This window comes from Equus przewalskii, chromosome 4, assembly GCF_037783145.1.
Source record: "Equus przewalskii isolate Varuska chromosome 4, EquPr2, whole genome shotgun sequence".
Lineage (NCBI taxonomy): Eukaryota > Metazoa > Chordata > Mammalia > Perissodactyla > Equidae > Equus > Equus przewalskii.
Window position 1 is genome coordinate 40,046,671 of NC_091834.1, and position 18,505 is coordinate 40,065,175.

Genomic DNA, 18,505 nt, shown 5'->3' on the forward strand with positions numbered 1-18,505 from the left:
TGGGCTAATTTTGTATCCAGCAAAATCTCACTAATTCAAATTAACATGAAAGGAAAACCTGTCAGAATTATAAACAAGAGAAGAAACATACAGAAACCTGAACAACACGAAGGCATTTCAAATGTTATTTCTTATTCTAAATGGAAAATTTCCTGAATGAATTAGGGTCTACATATTCAAACCTGAAGACAATAAATACTCTGTAAGGTGACCAAAAATGATGAGTTACTTAATGCTAATACTGTAAGCCAGTTTGTTACAAGGCCTGTGTCTTCAGAAAAAATATTATTTGCTTTTCCTTTTAACATTGATAAAAGTTTTTACTACATAACTACCAACATTTTGAATAAATTGCTGCTCACAACATAAATTTAGAACAAGAACAAACTACATATTCTGCAAAAGCTGATGCCATGAAAGTTGCCAAGAAAAATCAAGTGTATCATCAGGTGCACAGTTATCTGTACATCCTTTTTAAGCAGTCAATTCTCAACTACTTATTTTAAATACAAGTTCATTTAGTCAAGAAGCATTTATTGACCACCTACTATGCACCAGGCACTTTGCTACGCATTAGGGATAAAGCATGGGTTGGGGACTCAGACAGACCCTTCAGATCCTAGCTTGACTACTTAATGGCAAGCTTTTTATTTATTTATTTATTTTCAAAGATTGGCACCTGAGCTAACAACTGTTGCCAATCTTTTTCGGGTTTTTCTTTCTGCTTTTTCTCCCCAAGTCCCCCCAGTACATAATTGTATATTTTAGTTGTGGGTCCTTCTAGGTGTGGCATGTGGCACGCCACCTCAGCGTGGCCTGATGAGCAGTGCCATGTCCGCGCCCAGGATCTGAACCGGCAAAGCCCTGGGCTGCCACAGCGGAGCGGGCGAACTTAACCATTCGGCCACGGGGCCGACCCCAATGACGAGCTTTTTAAATCTACGAGTCTGTTTCCTCAGGGTTGTGGTGATAATCAGACTATATAATGTAAATAAAGTGCCTAACATTGTACTTTGCATATGATCAACAATGAATAAACGCTATTTGAAACAAATCTGAGTAAGAAGAGGACCTTGCCCTCAGTAAGTCAGTTTTCTACTACAGAGCTCAATATTGGAGGATTATAAACCAACTTGAAAGTGAGGTAAAGAAAACATGTCTAGACAGATAAATCCACTACCAAAACAAACAATCCCCACAATACATAACGAATCTCAGAATTGAAAAGAAATGTGCTTTGGGTTAGTTTATGTGTTTGTGTAGTATGCACACTAAAATGTCTTCTTCCACTAAACAAAATAAGAGAGTACACTATAAATAAAAAGAACAATATTCCAGCCATGTGGTTTTATGCACAATAGGATCATGATGGGGTACAACTTAAAGACAATTTAGTGAAGCAGTAATTACTTAATGTAACAGATTTGTACACCATAAACCACAATTCTCTTCCTACCACCTTCAGAAAGGCAACCCAATAGTAACCTTCTGTTCTTAGGGGATAAATGTTTATCCTACACATAACAATTAGTCTATAAAGCAAATAATTTTGAAAACCTCTAACTGGCAACAACCATGTAACAAACAGAAGCAGTACAGCTAGAGTTTAAGAGCTCTGGTGTCAACTGGGCCAGGTGTCTATCATTTCTAGCCAGTTACACGATACTGGACAAGTTTATTAACTGTTCAAGCTTCAGTTTCTTTATCTGAAAAATGGTTAATACCGATGCCTACTGGCTAGATTTGCGAAACTGATTTAAGCTAATACAAACAAAGCACTTAGACTAGTAACCACCCAATAAAATCAGCTATTTGCTATCACCTACAATGAGAAAGCTAAAGCTCTTCTTGGCAACCATGAAGCCAACAAAAACGTAGACGTTTGAGGATCTTATAAATCCTTAAACTTATGTTAGTTCGAAGTTAAGCGATCAAAAGTGAGGAATAAGAGTAAGACAATAAGGTGTATTAAGCACCAACAACTGATCCTCCCATCCTACTTAGGCTTTATTTGTAAAGTCCTAAAACTAAGCAGCATTGGCCTACCCAGAAACAATTTAATTCTGGAAGGTTTAAAGCCAAAGGAAGGCTGCTAAACCAAAAGAAAATAAAAAGAAAAGAGACTATGTAGACATATAGGAGGTGGCGCGTAACCCAGCTGAAGAGCAGAAGGACCAACCATCCCGGACACGGGCTAGGGGCCCCAGGCCACCGTGGCTCCTCCCAAGGAGGAAGCGGAGGCATTCAGCCTCACCGGGGAGCGCCACCGTGACACTGCGAACCCAACGCGGGTCGCACAAAAGGTCGTGCGTGCAGGGCCTCGAGAGCGGCCGCGGAGGTCTCAACTTCCCGCAGGCGCCTCCGGGCTGGGGCCCTGCGCCCGCGCCACCTCCCAGCGGAGGCCTGAGTCACCGTCCGCGCGGCCCAGCCGGTTACCTTCCGCAGGGAACTCCTCGAACTCGTCGTCCTCCTCCAGGAGACCCAAGTCTACCGGCTGCTTTTTCTCGGACATCACGACCCTCGAGCCCAAAAGCCCTCGGACTAGTAGGAAAGTTGGAACCTTCACTCTTCCTCGCTGCCGCCGAGGCCGCCACTGCCGCTGCCGAGGCCGGCTCTACCATAGAGACGCAGGAGACCAGCAGCGGGAGCAACGCGAGGAATGCTGGGATACTGGAGGTCCACCCAGCGCTTCCTGCGGGTTTAGCAATACCGAGAGTTAGAAAGCTGAATTATTTTGTACCTTTACCGTCTTATCTGGACTCTCTGAATTGACAGATTTGAGATCAGTGTAGGTTTCCCTGACTGGAAAAGACTCATAAAGTGTAGAAAAATTAAACACTTCTACTTACTTTACGGCTGAGGAATGAAGTGTCTGCTAAGATTCATGAAAGGCCTGCTAAATGCCAGGCAGGCCCTTAGCATAGATTAGCTCCATGTTCTTAAACTAATTCACTCTATTAAATAGAGTATGCGTGTGTGTAATAACCAGCTTACAGGTTATTATAAAATAGTACTATGTAAAACTCGATGTATGTCGCATTTTGTGGTGTTCAAAATATATCATTTTGAATTTTTCTAATATTGAATATAATTTTGAATGTAGTGAGCTATATAAAACTTATATATATATATGTAATATTATAGATGAATGTTATGTAATATAATAAATATATAATTGGGTATTATTGTAAATTTTGAGACGTATGTTTGCTTATATGTTTAAATCCTGCTTCTTCATTCAACAACGTTGGTTCATACCATGTACCAGGCACTGTGCTGGAAATCAAATATGTGTAGACGAGGTCCTTCTCCTCAAAGAGCTCATATTCCACTCAGAGGCTTGTAAACAGATAAATCACAATGAAACATGGTAATTCATTTGAATCTCTATTTTAAAATAAAATTGAGAAATGAACAGAGTGTGTAGGCATACAGAGAATGCAGCACTAAATAGAGCACAAATTTGGACAAGTATTTGAGGTAAATTTTTAAAAAATAAGATGGCCCTTATAATACTGTTTTGATTCGTATTGATTACTGGAAACATTAGCAGTCTTCAAACTAAGTTCAAAGTATATATAATTTGGCGTGTTATATAAATACCAAATTAATGAAAAAAGAGAAAAGATGAGGAAAATTTAATATTGGAAGTAAATGTAGACAGTAGAAATGTAGAAAGTACGTAGCATATTTCTTCATAATAAATTCTATTTGTATGACAGCACTTGCTAACCTTGATGACATCTCTTAGAGTTTCATACTCTCTGTCATGCCCTCTGTCACAGTGCTAAGAAGTAATGGAGCTATTGTATCCTAAAGGCTTTCTGAAACAGTAGAAAACAAACTATCTCGGTGTGTGGAGAGACAGACAGTTGATACAAGAAACCCCAAAATCATTTTTTCTAACACTACTAAACATATACACATGTAGGAAAATGGCAGAAACACATACATGTAGACAGAAGTGCAGAGGGCAAAAAGATAAAATAAAGAAAATCAAATCTTAGGATTGACTTAGCTCTCTGTGGCTAAGAAAGCTTCCACAACTCGAATGAGAAGCATTGTAGTCAAAACTATGCCTTTACCTACATGTCATATCTGTAATTGGTGGCTTATATTTAACTTCACAGGAAATCAAGTTACCAGCAGATTTTATAGTAAATGATTCCATTTGTCTCAAGCGAATCTTTTTTTTCCTAAAGGTTCCATTTGGGGTCCACGTGATATTAGTTACATCACAAATACCTGAATCCTTAAATCTGCTATGGAGTGACCATTCAGTAACTAGGCAGAATGGCTCATATGAGATTGACCTTTCTATATGTATCTCTATCCAGGCTGATATCTGGAGGAAGGATTGATTTCAAGGGCACTTTCACTTTGACTTCAGGAGGCCATGAAGAACTGAGGAGGCCGATCCATTCAACCTACACCTCAAGTCTCTGTATCATCCTTTCAAGGTATGTAAAAAGCTTTGGCTCCAGAGTCACTCCACCTGAGTTCAAACTCAGGCTCTGCTACTTACTAGCTGAGGGGTCCTGGAAAATTACTTTCCCTTTTGGGCCTTAGTTTACTCATCTTTGAAGTGGGAGTAATAAATTACCTTCCCCAAGAGGTTGTTGTAAGGATTAACTGAGTTATTTCATGTAAAACACTCAGAAGGCTGCCTGGCATATGGTAAATAGGCAATAAATAGTAATAGTTTGAAGTAGAAAGGAGAATGATAATGCTGATTCTCACCCTGTAGCAATGCATAAAACTCAAGGTTAGAAGAAAAGTTCATTTCCAACAGCATCCATGCTTGTCATCAAGAAGTGCTGAACTTTTTTTTAGAGATTGGTACCTGAACTAACAACTGTTGCCAATCTTTTTTTTTCTTTTTCTCCCCAATCCTCCCAGTACATAGCTGTATATTTTAGTGGTGAGTCCTTCTAGTTGTGGCATGTGGGATGCCACCTCAGCATGGCCTGATGAGTGGTGCCATGTCTGCGCCCAGGATCCGAACCGGTGAAACCCTGGGCCGCCGAAGCAGAGCGTGCAAACTTAACCACTCAGCCACACGTCCGGCCCCGGAAGTACTGAGCTTTTGCTGTGCTGTGGCTGTCTTTTTATCTGCCTTTTCTAACCTCCAGAGCACAAACATTTGCTGCAGCTTCCCTCTGAGTCTCCAAAGGGCAGGTCCTAGATGAGCTTAAATCCATAAACTACACCTTCAGGACCCTCTTTTCTCCACTAGGTCACAACATTTAGTTAGCTACCAACACCATCATCAAAATTCCACATACGTTTGTGATAAATGCGAGTGGAACTCTATTAGGAGAAAATGAAAATTTGAAAGGGTGGGGCAAACCAAACCATATGCAAATTGCAGCAATGGAAATACAGCAGGGGACGTGTAGGAAGGTTGAGATATTAGAAAGTAGAGATTGGGATATCTTTCATAGAACATCTCTTATTTCATATAAATCTATACTCTGTTCAAATTTTATTCCTTTGTATCTTTAAAATGTATTCATTTTCCCCTGAAACAGGTCTTGAAGAAAAGTGGCCTGTTGTAACTGTGAAGGCAGACTGGACACTTGCAGCTAGTTCTAAACACTACTGTGTTCTATGTTTTTTTAAGTTATTTTTTATTTATTATTTTTATTATTTTTATTATTCCATTTCTCTGTTTTTATGTTTGGCTATTTTAGATACCTCATGTAAGTGGAATCATGCACTATTTGTCCTTCTATGATAAGCTTATTTCACTTAGCATGATGTCCTCCACGTTCATCCATGTTGTCAAATAAGGCATAATTTCATTCTTTTTTATGGCTGAATAATATTCCATCATGTGTATATACACTACATTTTCTTTATCTATTCATCCGTCAATGGACATTTAGGTTATTTCCATATCTTGCTATTGTGAATAATGCTGCAATAAACATGGGAGTACATGTATCTTTTCGAGACCCTGGTTTTAATTCTTTTGGATAAATGGCCAGAAGTGAAATTGCTGGATCACATAGTAGTACTAGTTGTAATCTTTTGAGAAACCTCTACACCATTTTCTGTAGTAGCTGCACCATTTTACATTCCCACTGACAATATATAAGGGTTACAGTTTCTCTACACCTTTGCCAATACATATTACCTTTTGGTTTTTTTTAACAATAGCCATCCCGACAGATGTGAGGTGATATCTTGCTGTGGTTTTGATTTGCATTTCCCTGATGATTCATCATGTTGAGGATCTTTTCATATGCCTATTGGTCTTTTGTATGTTTTCTTTGGAGAAATGTCTGTTCAAGTCCTTTGCCCATTTTTTAATTGAGTTATTTGTTTTTTTGGTAATGAATTGTAGGAGTTCCTTTTATATTTTGGAGATTAACGCCTTATCAGTTATATATAGTTTGCACATATTTTCTCCCATTCTGTACATTGCCTTTTCACTCTGTTGATTGTTTATTTTGCTGTGTGGAATTTTTTAGTTTAATGTAGTCTTGCTTGTCTATTTTTGCTTTTGTTGCTTGTGCTTTTGGAGTCGTATCCAAGAAATCATTGTGCAGACCAATGTCATGAAGCTCTTCCCTATGTTTTCTTCTAGGAGTTTTATAGTTTCAGTTCTTCCATTTAAATCATTAATCCATTTTGAGTTGATTTTTGTCTGATATATATTTAATGGTTTGGCTTATGGGGAGTGAGTAAAAATAAAATAATAAGATATAATAAAATATAAGAATATTTTCTTTTAAAAACATAAAACTTGAAAATATGTCATTTTTGAAATAAAGGGATATTTTTTATTCTCTTTTCTCAAAATTATTTAATATTGTTTATGGATTCTGCTCTGAGTTACATAGTGTGCAGATGCCACACACAGGCATGGTTCCTCCCCTCTTAGAGTCTAGTAGGTTCTTTAGCTTCTATCAGTCCACTTGGAATAAAGCTTCTGAAGTTTTTCTGGAGCAAATATTTGAAACTGGCTATTTTTCTACTTAGCCCTGGTGGTCTAGTGGTTAAGATTCAGCACTCTTTCCACCGCAGCCTAGGTTTGTTTCCTGGTCAGGGAACCATACAACCTGTCTGTCAGTTGTCATACTGCGGTGACTGAGTGTTGCTGTGATGCTGAAAGCTATGCCACTGGTATTTCAGATACCAGCAGGGTCACCCCTGGTGGACAAGTTTCAGCAGAGCTTCCAGACTAAGACAAACTAGGAAGAAAGACCTGGCCATTCACTTCTGAAAAAATTGGCCATAAAACCCCTGTGAAGAGCAGTGCAGCATTGTCTGATATAACACTGGAAAGTGAGCAGATGGTGCAAAAAGACCTGGCAGGTTCCACTCTCCTGTACACAGGGTCCCTAGGAGTGAGAATCAACTGGAGGGCACTAACAACAACAAATTTTTCTAAACTTTATTGTGCAATCAAATCTATGTCGATCTTGTTAAGATTGTTAATTGCAATTAAAATGCAGATTTTGGTTCAATTGGTGTACCTAAGGCCTGAGATTCTACATTTTTAACAAGCTCCCAGGTGATGTCAATGTTGCTGGTTTGGAGAACATATTTTAATAAGCAAGGGTTTAGATGAAATGAAAGTAAAAGAAAATAATGAGTTTCTGAAAATTGATCCAGCTAACGGTACTGCGTGACTAGTCTATAACTTGTTGTGGCTCTTTTAACAGTATAGGGAAGAAAAGACTTTCCCTCCACTCTCCGTGGTTTAATAGCTGAGTCTATAAAATAAATTAACAACAGGCAGATTAACAGAGTAAACAAATTTATTAATTTTTAATATTATGCGCACTGGGGCATCACAGGAAAAAAAAAAAGTGAATACCAAAAAAAGGCAGTGCGATTTAAGAGCTTAAACACTATCTTAATAGGAGAAGAGGGGGAAATAGGCATCTTAGGGGAAAGTGAGTGATTTTTAGCAAAGATGAATAGGCCCTTAGAAGAATAAATGGGAGGTATGACAGTTTGTGACATAGTTTGTCTGGGTGTGGAGTTGACTTCTAGTCACTCCAGTAATAAGAGTCTGTCCCAGGGAGGGGATTTATGACAATTAAATTCCTTTTGCAGAATCTGTTGTTAGGCAGATAAAGGGAGTTCAGAGAAAGCCTCTTCCTGAATCTGTCACTTTTCAAATGCCTTCAGCTCAAAATAATCAATATACAAAAGAGGCATATTTTGGGGTAGCATGTCCAGAACTCCTTTAACAGCCATACTAAATTCAAATGTTTGCCTCTCACTACTGGAATTTTTCCTCTGAGATCTTCTTGCTTCTTAAATATTAGGAGGCTTAGCTTTTCTTAGAAGGATATGTATCTGTGAACAATGCACACTCATGTCTTCATTAATATTATGAGTACTCTACTCAGTGAATGGTTCTGGACTTTGAGAAGAATTACAATCCCAATAAAAGAAGATTTCTTGGCTCTTTTATCATGACAAAATGCTTGGACAAATAAAAATGTGAAAAATCATAATTGTAAAATGATTCTCTAAAATATCTAGAGCAATTAATAATGAATAGAGAAATGGTTGTATAAAATCCAAATGCTAATAATGATAAGTACTTAATCTGCCACAAAGTAAAAGCCCCGCCAAAAAAGACCCATCTTGCACCAAAATACACGTTCAAAAATTGATATTTGCATGCCCAAGACTTGTTTGAAAAGGCGATTATGGTCTCACAAGTAAATCATAAGAATTTTTAAAATTTTGTAAATGCTGTATTTATATGACAGACAAGAACCACTCTGAAGGAATCATTATGGTTTGGGAAATGATATGCAATTTCAAAATCATCTAAATCATTTCAATTGCCTATATTTACATTTATATAATGGATATTTATAATGGTGATTATTTTAGAACTTACCTTGTTTTCCAGGATCTCACATTGGTTTCTATGGGAACGAGAATGGCTCTGAAGAGGAGCGTTTTAAGAACTCTTTTCACATTCAGTGACTGTTAGCTGAACTGCAAATTCTGTTTGTCTGTTAACGGTTTTTAACTCTTAAATTTTAACACAGAAATAAAAATTGGGCATTCTAGCTTCATAAATCATTTTAAATAATAAAAACTATTTTTATGAAACATGTGGTACATTGAAACATTTGAAAACAAAATAACTTGCTTTAGGAGCTAATAATCTGTTCACTTTATTGAATTCATTAGTGATTAATCCACATTGGCTGTGTGCTTGCTCTTGGAAAACTGTGTAAGGAAAACTTCATCAGACATGTTGTTTCAATGATTTTCTCTGCTATTGATATGTGTGTGTGTATATATATATATACATTATATATATATAATGTTTTCCTACTTTTGTAAAAACCCCTTTAAAAAGCAGTGTAAAATGTTCTGCATTTAAAGTTTCCCTCTGCATATGCCTTGCCCGCCCTGTGCTATTACATACCCTGGTACTGCATTGTATCTTTACCATATTCTCACACCAGCTGGAACTTATTTTTACTGTTTTTTGAAACAAGCTCATAAGTCTTCGAATTTCAATTTTTCTTTTTCTTGGAATAGATTTTTAGATCATAAAAAGCCCAATGTATAACTTGTGTGTTACATTTGTGTAGTTTACCATATTTAATATTTCCCCATGTTTCATGTTTTCCATAAACTTTATTTTTTAATTCCCTAGAGAAATGATTTTTCAGTATATTTTTATTCAATTCCCTCTCAAAGTAATTAAAGCCCACTAAAAATAAGAGAAGCCTATTTCAGAAAAGAGTGCTAAAACTAAATTTTTGTTATACCAAACTGTAAAAGATGCTGGTTGAAAGCACATGGCATCCTATAACCAGCTTATGTAATAGCTACTCCAGTTATTGCTGACATAGAATCTGAGTCTTAAATCCAAAAAGTACAGGTTGATGGCAGAGTGCCAGGCAGGGTGGAATAAGTGAGAGTGTTTTTTACCTTTCTTGGATTGGTAGATTTCTGCCCATTATCAGTGTGGCCCTGGCCTTGGTCAGGATTGCTAGAGACTAGTGACAGTTTGAGAAGTGAAACTGCTGGCATTGTGTGACCAAGAGACCATCCTGTAGCTCATTGATCTGGTATAAACTCCACAAAATTGTTTTTTTCTTTCTTAAAAGTATGTTTCAGTCAGATTTGATTTTATGAAATAAGTTAGAGATTACTACACTTTGAAGAAAGTGAAGATAGATAAATGGGAAGCACATAACCAGATGTGTTGGGAAAAATGATTAACTGATTGGCTCTTCTATTTTTTAAAAACTGGTTTTGAAGTGAAGCTGAAAAGTAAAGCTAGTATTATGTCAATCTTCAGAAGAGAAATATTTAACTTGAAAAGTATGTGAATCTGAAGGTGAGGAATATGACTGTGTATCAGGGCTCCTCAAAGTGAGGTCCATGGACCAGTGCCCACCTGAGACAAGACAAATACAAAAAGTGAGCCTAAGCATTTAGAAACTCTTGGAGCAGTTTGACATTGCCACTTCACCCAACCCGGTGATTTTGTATTTTACAAAAATGAGTCCACGGCATTTGGGAATTTTAAAAATTTTCCCTTTACTACAATTAGTTTGAGGTGTATTGATCTAGCATAAATTACTGTAAGCCAGAAAAAAAGAGTGCATTTGAACTTCATGGTATTGAAAATAATTTGTCCTGTGTGATTCTGTCTGAAAACTGGGAAGTGAAGAGTTTTTATCTCTGAAAGATCCCTTTCTAGCCCTAGAATAACATGTTTATTTTCATAAGATTACAGCAAAGAAGGCTGAAGTGGATATTTTCTCCTTTTGCAGATATAAAAACAAAAAGTACAAAGGGCTTAAGTAAGATCTCTGATATCACACAATTACCCCCAAAATTTTAAAGTGAAGAGCATTGCACAGAACTAGTTTAATATTCCAATGAATAAAATAAAAACACCCTAAATTGAATATGGCAGCGAACTGGATATATTTGCAATTTCATGTGGTAGATGGCAGCGCTTTGTCTTTCCTTCAGAAGGGAAAGCATTGTGTTACAGTCATTTGATGGATGACTAGTGAAACTACACATACTAAAAATCAAGATGAAGAGTTTGAAGGAATTTAATAAGCAAAAACAAAATTAAACAAAGAGAATGAAGGAAGATTAAAGTAGGAATGCATGTATAGTTTGGCTAAAGAACCAATAGAGCAGAAATGTAAGTGCACACTTCCCTGAAAGGTGTAAAATCCCAAAGAGAAAGGGCTTGCTACGTTGGACTACGAATAGGAGAAATAAAATAAAAATATGAAAGGGAAAGTTTGGATAAACATTGGGAATTTTTGCGAATTTTTAAGAGTATTAGGTTAGTTGAGTGGGTACCAAAGGAATCAGTGAGGATATTTAAAACCCATTGAACAAAGCCATGGACATTGTATTGTGGAGAGCAAGACTTCAATGGCAAGGGGGATGGGCTGGATCAACTGTGAGGTCTTTTCCAGCTCTAATTTCTGCTATTCCATATCTCTGTGAAGAATAGTTGCTAAATTGCTTGATCAACCCAGACAAATAGAACTCAACACAAGAATAAAACCCCAGACAAAACAATGAAGTCAGCTAAAATTGAAATACGCCCCTCCAAAAAGAAAAAAAAAGACTCTAAATCTTGCATCATACCCCAAAGATGACAAATTCAGGCTCTGGCAACCTGCCCAGAGGAATAAATTCCAGAGACAGGACCCTTCAGTGAACAAGCCCAACCAACAGGTTGGGAGAGTTCAACTTCTCAGACAGGCTTGCAAAACCTCCCAGCTGATCTTAGTACTAGAACAGGCTTAAAAAGTGAAAAGGGAATCTGTTAAAGAGCCTGGTCTGTGAGTGAGCTAATTATTCATTTTACTAGGGTTTATAGAGTGCCTACTATAGGCCAGTTACTACTCTGGAGTGTGGTACACAGGTAAACAAAACAGACAAGATCTCTGCCCTTGTGGCACTTAGATTCTAGTGTGAGGAACAATAAACAACACTGGATGATATGTCATAGCTTAAGGGGTGGTAAGTGCTAAGTGAGGGGGCAGTAAAAAGAGTAAGGAAGGTAAGGGGCATGGGGTGGAATCTGGGCAGCTGACTTGACTTTAAATAATGCACAAGGGTAGAACTTTTGGAGGAGAGAGATCTGAGCAAGACTTGAAGGAAGTGAAAGGAGGTAGCCCAGTGAATATTGAGGGAAGAGCATTCCAAGCCTAGAGAACTGTAAAGCACAGCAAGAACGTTGGAACAAACCTGGTGTGTCTAAGAAATAGAAAGATGACCAGCGTGGCTGGAGGGGAGTGAGCGTAAGGAGGACTGTTACAGTGAGATCACGGAGGCCTTCTATGTTATTAGGACCTCGTCTTTTACTCCCTCTGTGTAAACTACCTACAACATCTTGCTTCCAAAACCCTAGAAACTCAGTAAAGGAACTAATTCATTCCAGGTGTCAACTTCCTTGGGAAACCATTCCACTCACATATCAGCAGTGTTTCTACATGCTCCTTCAGTCTGTAAATTTTAATAATGTCAGCAGCATCCAGCAGTGTAGGCCCTTAATGTATCAATATGTCCTATAGTTGCTGCTACTGAGAATGAGGAAGACTCATCAATATTGGAACTCTGGATATTTGCTTCCATTTATTCTTAGACCAGCAATAAAAGAAATCCAAACAAAATTACTTTTGTGATCTTTGTAACTATATGGAATATGTATTTTGTCCCAGAAAATAAACCCCTAATATCAGCAGTTCTATTATGGGCTTATGCTCTATGAAACCTAATCTTTACTAGGGGCTTGATAAATATTTAAGGATAAGGAGGAGCTTAAAAATCAATTTAGAAGACAAAAAATGCATCTGCTTGTGAGAAGTAAGGGCAATATTAAAGGAATTATTAGATGTTTACAGATATTTGAAAAATAGTAGTAAAATTAAAGGTTAAGTTAGAAAAGCACTGTTAAAGTTCATTCATTAATTGAAAAAAAAATGTATTGAGTGCCTTCTGTGTACTAGGCAAGTTTTCTACACTCTATGCATACAAGAGCAAACATGAAAGTTACAATCTAATATTATTCCATTAAGATTCTCCTCAGGCAGTTTACCAGATCATCCTTGTGTAAAAATATGTAGTTGAGGACATGAGTTGGAGGCTCATCTGCAACCCAGCATCGCTTGTTAAGATGGGACATGGTCTGGAAAGTATTCTTCATAACCTGTCCGCATCTGATCATCCATTCTGACAATCCTCAGGCAGAGATTGCATGCTGAAAGCTCAGGAACTTTAGAGAGAGAAAAGAGCACAGCATTTAAGTAAGAGCCGTGTTGTCCAATACAATAGCTGCCAGCCACAGTGACCTACTGAGCAATTGAAATGTGCCTAGTCTGAACTGAGATGTGCTCTAAGTATAAAATACACTGAATTTTGATGACTCAGGTTGAAAAAGAGAATGTAAACTATCTAAAACATTTTTATATTGATTGCATGTTGAAATGCTAATATTTTTAATACATTGAGTTAAATAAAATCTATTATTAATATTAATTTATCTTGTTTCTTTTTACTTTTTTTTTTAATGTGATTACTTGAAAATTTAAGCTTGTATGTGTGGCTCAATTCTTCCCAGTTAGGGGATCTAGATTTGATTCCCAGATCAGCCCAGTACTATTGCATAATAATAGCTGATTCTTATTGAGTATTCAACTCATTAAGTGGCAGGCTCTCTTCCAAGCATGTTACTTGTATTTAAACATTTAATCCTTAGAATAACCCTATGAGGAACCGTTTCTCCAGATGAATAATTTGAGAAGCAGAAAGGTCAAGAAATTTGCCAAAGGCTACAAATCTAGTGAGTGGAAGAGCAATGAGGCTTTAAAGCTGTAACTAACCCAGTGACTCTTCAAACCTAAATGTTCTTCAGAATTACCTGCAGGGTTTATTAAAATACAGGTTGCTCTGCTCCACCTCCAGAGGTTCTGACTCTTTTGATCTGGGGTGTAACCTGAGATTTTGCATCTCTAACAGGTTTCCAGGTGATGTTGCTGCTGCTGATTTACAAATCACATTTTGAGAACCTTTAATCTAATCAATGTATTATATGCCACCTACCTCCATTAATAAAATCCTCAGCCTTTTTGACCCATAGATTCTTTACCTTGACGTGTGGATATTTTATATACCTACCTCACATACCATAAAATTTGCCATTTTAAAGTGTACAACTCACAGGTTTTTAGTATATTCACAATTTTGCAACTATCATCACTATCTAATTCCAGAAATTTCCATCACTCCATAAAGAAACTCAGTACCTATTACCAGTCACTTCCCATTTCCCCCTCCACCAAGCCCTGGCAACCACTAATCTACTTTCTCTGTGCATTTGCCTATTCTGGGCATTTCATACAAATGGAGTAATATAATGTGGTATTTTTTGTCTGGCTTTTTCCCCTTAGCATAGTGTTTTTAAGGTTCATCCATGTTATAGAATGTGTCAATACTTCCTTCCATTTTATGGTCAATGCTTCATATAAAATTGTATGGGCACCTCACATTTTGTTTATCCGTTCATCAGTTAGTTGGTGCACATTTGGATTATTTCCACCTTTTGATTATTATGAATTTGTGTGGATTTATGTTTTCGTTTCTCTTGGGATACAGCCAGGAGTGGATCCAGTAGGAGTGCAATTGCTGGCTCATATGATGATAACTCTATGTATAACTTTTTGAGGAACTCCTGTTTCTAAAGCACTACCATTTTACATTCCCATCAGCAATGTATGAGGGTTCCAATTTTTCCATCACCTTGTCAGCACGTGTCATTGTCTGCTGTTTTGATTATAGCCATCCTATCTTCTTTGGAGAAATGTCTATTCAAATCCTTTGCCCATTTTTCTTTTTCTTTTGGTGAGAAAGATTGGCCCTGAGCTAACATCTATGCCAGTCTTCCTCTGTTTTGTATGTGGGACACCACCACAGCATGGCTTGATGAGTGGTGTGTAGGTCCACACCTGGGATCTGAACCCACGAAACTCAGGCTGCTGAAGTGGAAAGTGCCAACTTAACCACCATGCTAGTGCGCCAGACCGCCTTTGCCCATTTTTACATTGGGTTATTTTCCTTTTATTGTTGAGTTTTAAGAGTTCTTTGTATATTCTGAGTACAAGTCTCTTATCAGGTACATATGATTTGCAATTTCTTCTATTCTTCAGGTTATTTTTTCACTTTCTTGATGGTAACCATTGAAGCAAAAAATTTTAATCTTTTTTATTTTAATAGTTTTAAGTAAAAACTGTATATATTTAAGATATAATACATAATTTGATATTCATATACATTGTGAAATGATCACTCCAGTTAAACTAATTAACATATCATTTCCTCACATAGTTACCATTAAAAAAATTTTTAATCTTGATGAAATCCAATTTATCTGTTTTTATTTTTATCACTGGTGCTTTTGGGTCATATCTGGAAACCATTGCTAATCCAAGGTCATGAAGATTTAGGTCTTTGATCCAGTTTGAGTCAATTTTTGCATATAGTGTGAAATAAGGGTTCAGCTTCATTCTTTTTCGTGTGGATATCCAGTTATCCCAGCACCATTTGTCAATCACAGGATTCTTTAAAATTTAGATAAAGATACTTCAGAGACTGTATTAATTATAATATGTTTATTAATATTAATTACAATGGTATTTTTTCATTTCTGGTGCTTCCTTACTATTCTATCAAAGCTTTGTAATCACTGTGTTTAGAACAAAAAAAATGTCCTCTGAATTGAAAGCTCAAGTCAGTAATGACTGACCACAAGTTCGATTGCACTCCCTCATTTACCATTATATATTCAAGTACCAAGATCCCTCCCATATGTCATCCTATGTTAAGTCCCCCATTCACACATATAGGATGAGGAACAAAGGAATTTTTTTTAAAGATTGTCACCTGAGCTGACATCTGTTGCCAATCTTCTTTTTTTTTTTCTTCCTCTTCTTCTTCTCCCCAAAGCCTCCCAGTACATAGTTGTACTATATTCTAGGTGTGAGTGCCTCTGGTTGTGCTACATGGGATGCTGCTTCAGCACAGCTTGATGAGCAGTGCCATATCCACGCCCAGATCCGAACTGGCAAAACCCTGGGTCGCCAAAGTGGAGTGCTCAAACTTAACCACTCGGCCACAGGGCCGGCCCCCAAAGGCATATTTATCCTATGTGATGCTCCTTTGTAATTTTATAATACCATTTTGGTTTTTTTGTGCTTATGGTACCCATTCAACTGATGATGTTAATACAAATTTGAAATTTCGTGAATTATTCTCATATGCTATTGTAGTAGTTGGATATACAAAACAGGCCAAAATAAGATGAATGCTAGAAAATAAACAAACAAAAAAGGGGCGGGTTTTACTGTGGGACCGACAGCATTTAATATACATAGATACTTCCTTTCCATAGGATGTCAGGTAAATGGAACATAAAACACATTGTCCAGATGTTGTAAGAGGGTTGCAATGGGGGGTGAAAATGTAGAATTCAAAAGGTGTGAGTGCATATGGCATCCAGAAAAATGAGAAATGTAAAGTAAGAATTTTTTGGTGTGTCCCTAAACTAAGGGCTCCCAGACTAGTGGTAGGTGGATTTAGGCTCCTGGGAAGATATAACTGTGTGGTGCCATAATTATAAGAGGGAGTTTCAGCAAACTGTCTCAGCTTAAAAACATTCTCTTTGCTTTGTTCCCTGGCTCCATAGTAATTAAACCCATTGCTGTCCTTAGTTCATTTTGGATGTCGCTATCTAGAGGAAAAATTAACTTTCTTAGTGTAAATACTTTGCATTATAGATTAATAAACTTTTCTGGTGACTTTTTGGAACCTAAACCTGTTAGATGAATTCTGGATCTAAGGACTAGGGGAGGAAGAAAGTCCTAGACTAGCATTAAGCCCAAGCAACATTGCTGAGTAGAGAGATGATAATGGATTAGAAACAAAGTCACAGAACCTTGTGCATTTGTTTCAGGATCACATTTATATTAAATAAAATTCTGACTAGTTACTCTCATGAGTCAAATGATAGAAATAAAATTTGAAGTCAAATTCTGCTTTTTCAGTATGTTGATTGAATAGCTCCTTAGCACTCAGAGAATTCTGGAGAGGGGTATAAGTATTCCTAATAATATGTTAATGGGGGTTGATTCCTGTGTTGTGAAAATACCCCTGAATTTGGTAACACACATTTGAAAGCTCCTGAAAAATAAATATTACCCACAGATAGGATTGCAATCCATGTTTTTCCTTATTGTTTCTTCTGAACGTCACTCTTACAAGTAAGAACTAAAAGCCAAAGAGTGTCATCCCACAACAGCAGACAAGGACTATGACTGGAAGAATTTTATATAGTTTATTAGCTTTTACAACTTACCCCATTCTTATTACATTCTTTTCTGGTGTCAGCATTCCTATAGTACTTTGTCTAAACTTCTAAAGCAGAAATAGTATGCATGTCTATACAGTTAACAAGAAAGTACTAGGGAGTACGTGATCCATTCACAGGCACTTTTGGAGATGAGGAGAGGAATCTCTAAGGATAGATGCAGTAGGAACAGTATTAAACAGAAAAAGAACGCAGGCTATGGAATTCAGCCTTACAACTTTCGATTCATGTAGTACTAGAAGTCAAGCCACAGAGCCCAGTGAATTTATGTTCCATAAAATTCTTGTCGGTAGCTACCATGAGTCATAAGTCTTTATCACCATGAGTTCCGTGGGCCTACGTAAGGGGAGGAAATGGTCACTTGGAAGTCACCTTGGGCCAGAGACGACCTGGCAGGTTTCACAGAAGAATAGCCTTCCTAGAAGAATAGTCCTGTTGGTCCTGCCCGGTGAGATTCTCTTGAATTAGGCACTGATACCAGAAACCATAAGAACAACAGACACTACAGAAGTGATGACCATACCCCACCCTGGCTGCCTAGTTTCTGGCATACACATAATCAGGTCTCCCATTGGGAACTACAGTTGCCTTGTCTTGTGACTTCTTCTGATTACACGTGGGGTGGTTTCTACACTCACATCTGTGACTGAGTTGAACATCTGATTGCCTCCTCTACCTCACCTTACCTGAAGAGATCAAGCGATGATGTATTAACCCTAAGGGTTCAGGGATGGTGAGCAGAGGCAAAGCAAGCACAAATATGAAAGCCAGCAATCTACGGTCTTATGAAAAGCATGCCTTTTTAGGGTATTAGAAAAGCAAGCTGTAGTTAGGTTAATCCTGAATTCTGGGGCTGATTCCAAGCAAAGCAAAATTCCCCATGTGCTGGGCAGAGCAAGTCTACACGTGTGGTGGCCTTGATGTCTTCTCCCTGGGCAATCACTTCTCTTACTTAGAACAGCATGGCCAGGCTGCCAAGGATGTTTCCCCTCGCACTGAGGGACTGATTCATGAAACAGTGACTTGCTGGGTTACACTGTGTCCTGGATTTTAAAAACTGAGCAGGAGCCAGGGTGTGGACTGTCTATGCAATTCTGCCCCCGGCTT

The 18,505-nt window shown here is 37.6% G+C and overlaps 1 protein-coding gene and 1 long non-coding RNA gene across 2 annotated transcripts in view; one reads left to right on the forward strand and one right to left on the reverse strand.

Annotated features, from left to right (window-relative positions):
* The window catches only part of SEM1 (SEM1 26S proteasome subunit), a 24,063-nt gene extending 21,371 nt beyond the window's left edge, over positions 1-2,692 (reverse strand). The window contains exon 1 of the mRNA XM_070615673.1: positions 2,437-2,692. Coding sequence (XP_070471774.1) covers positions 2,437-2,512 — 76 coding nt within the window. The 5' untranslated portion in view covers positions 2,513-2,692. The remainder of the gene's footprint in view (positions 1-2,436) is intronic.
* LOC139082791 (uncharacterized) lies at positions 2,668-6,794 on the forward strand. The gene is made up of 3 exons (XR_011539034.1): positions 2,668-2,788; positions 4,338-4,460; positions 5,532-6,794. It is a non-coding gene; the product is annotated as an uncharacterized lncRNA (long non-coding RNA).
* The last annotated feature ends 11,711 nt before the right edge of the window (positions 6,795-18,505 follow it).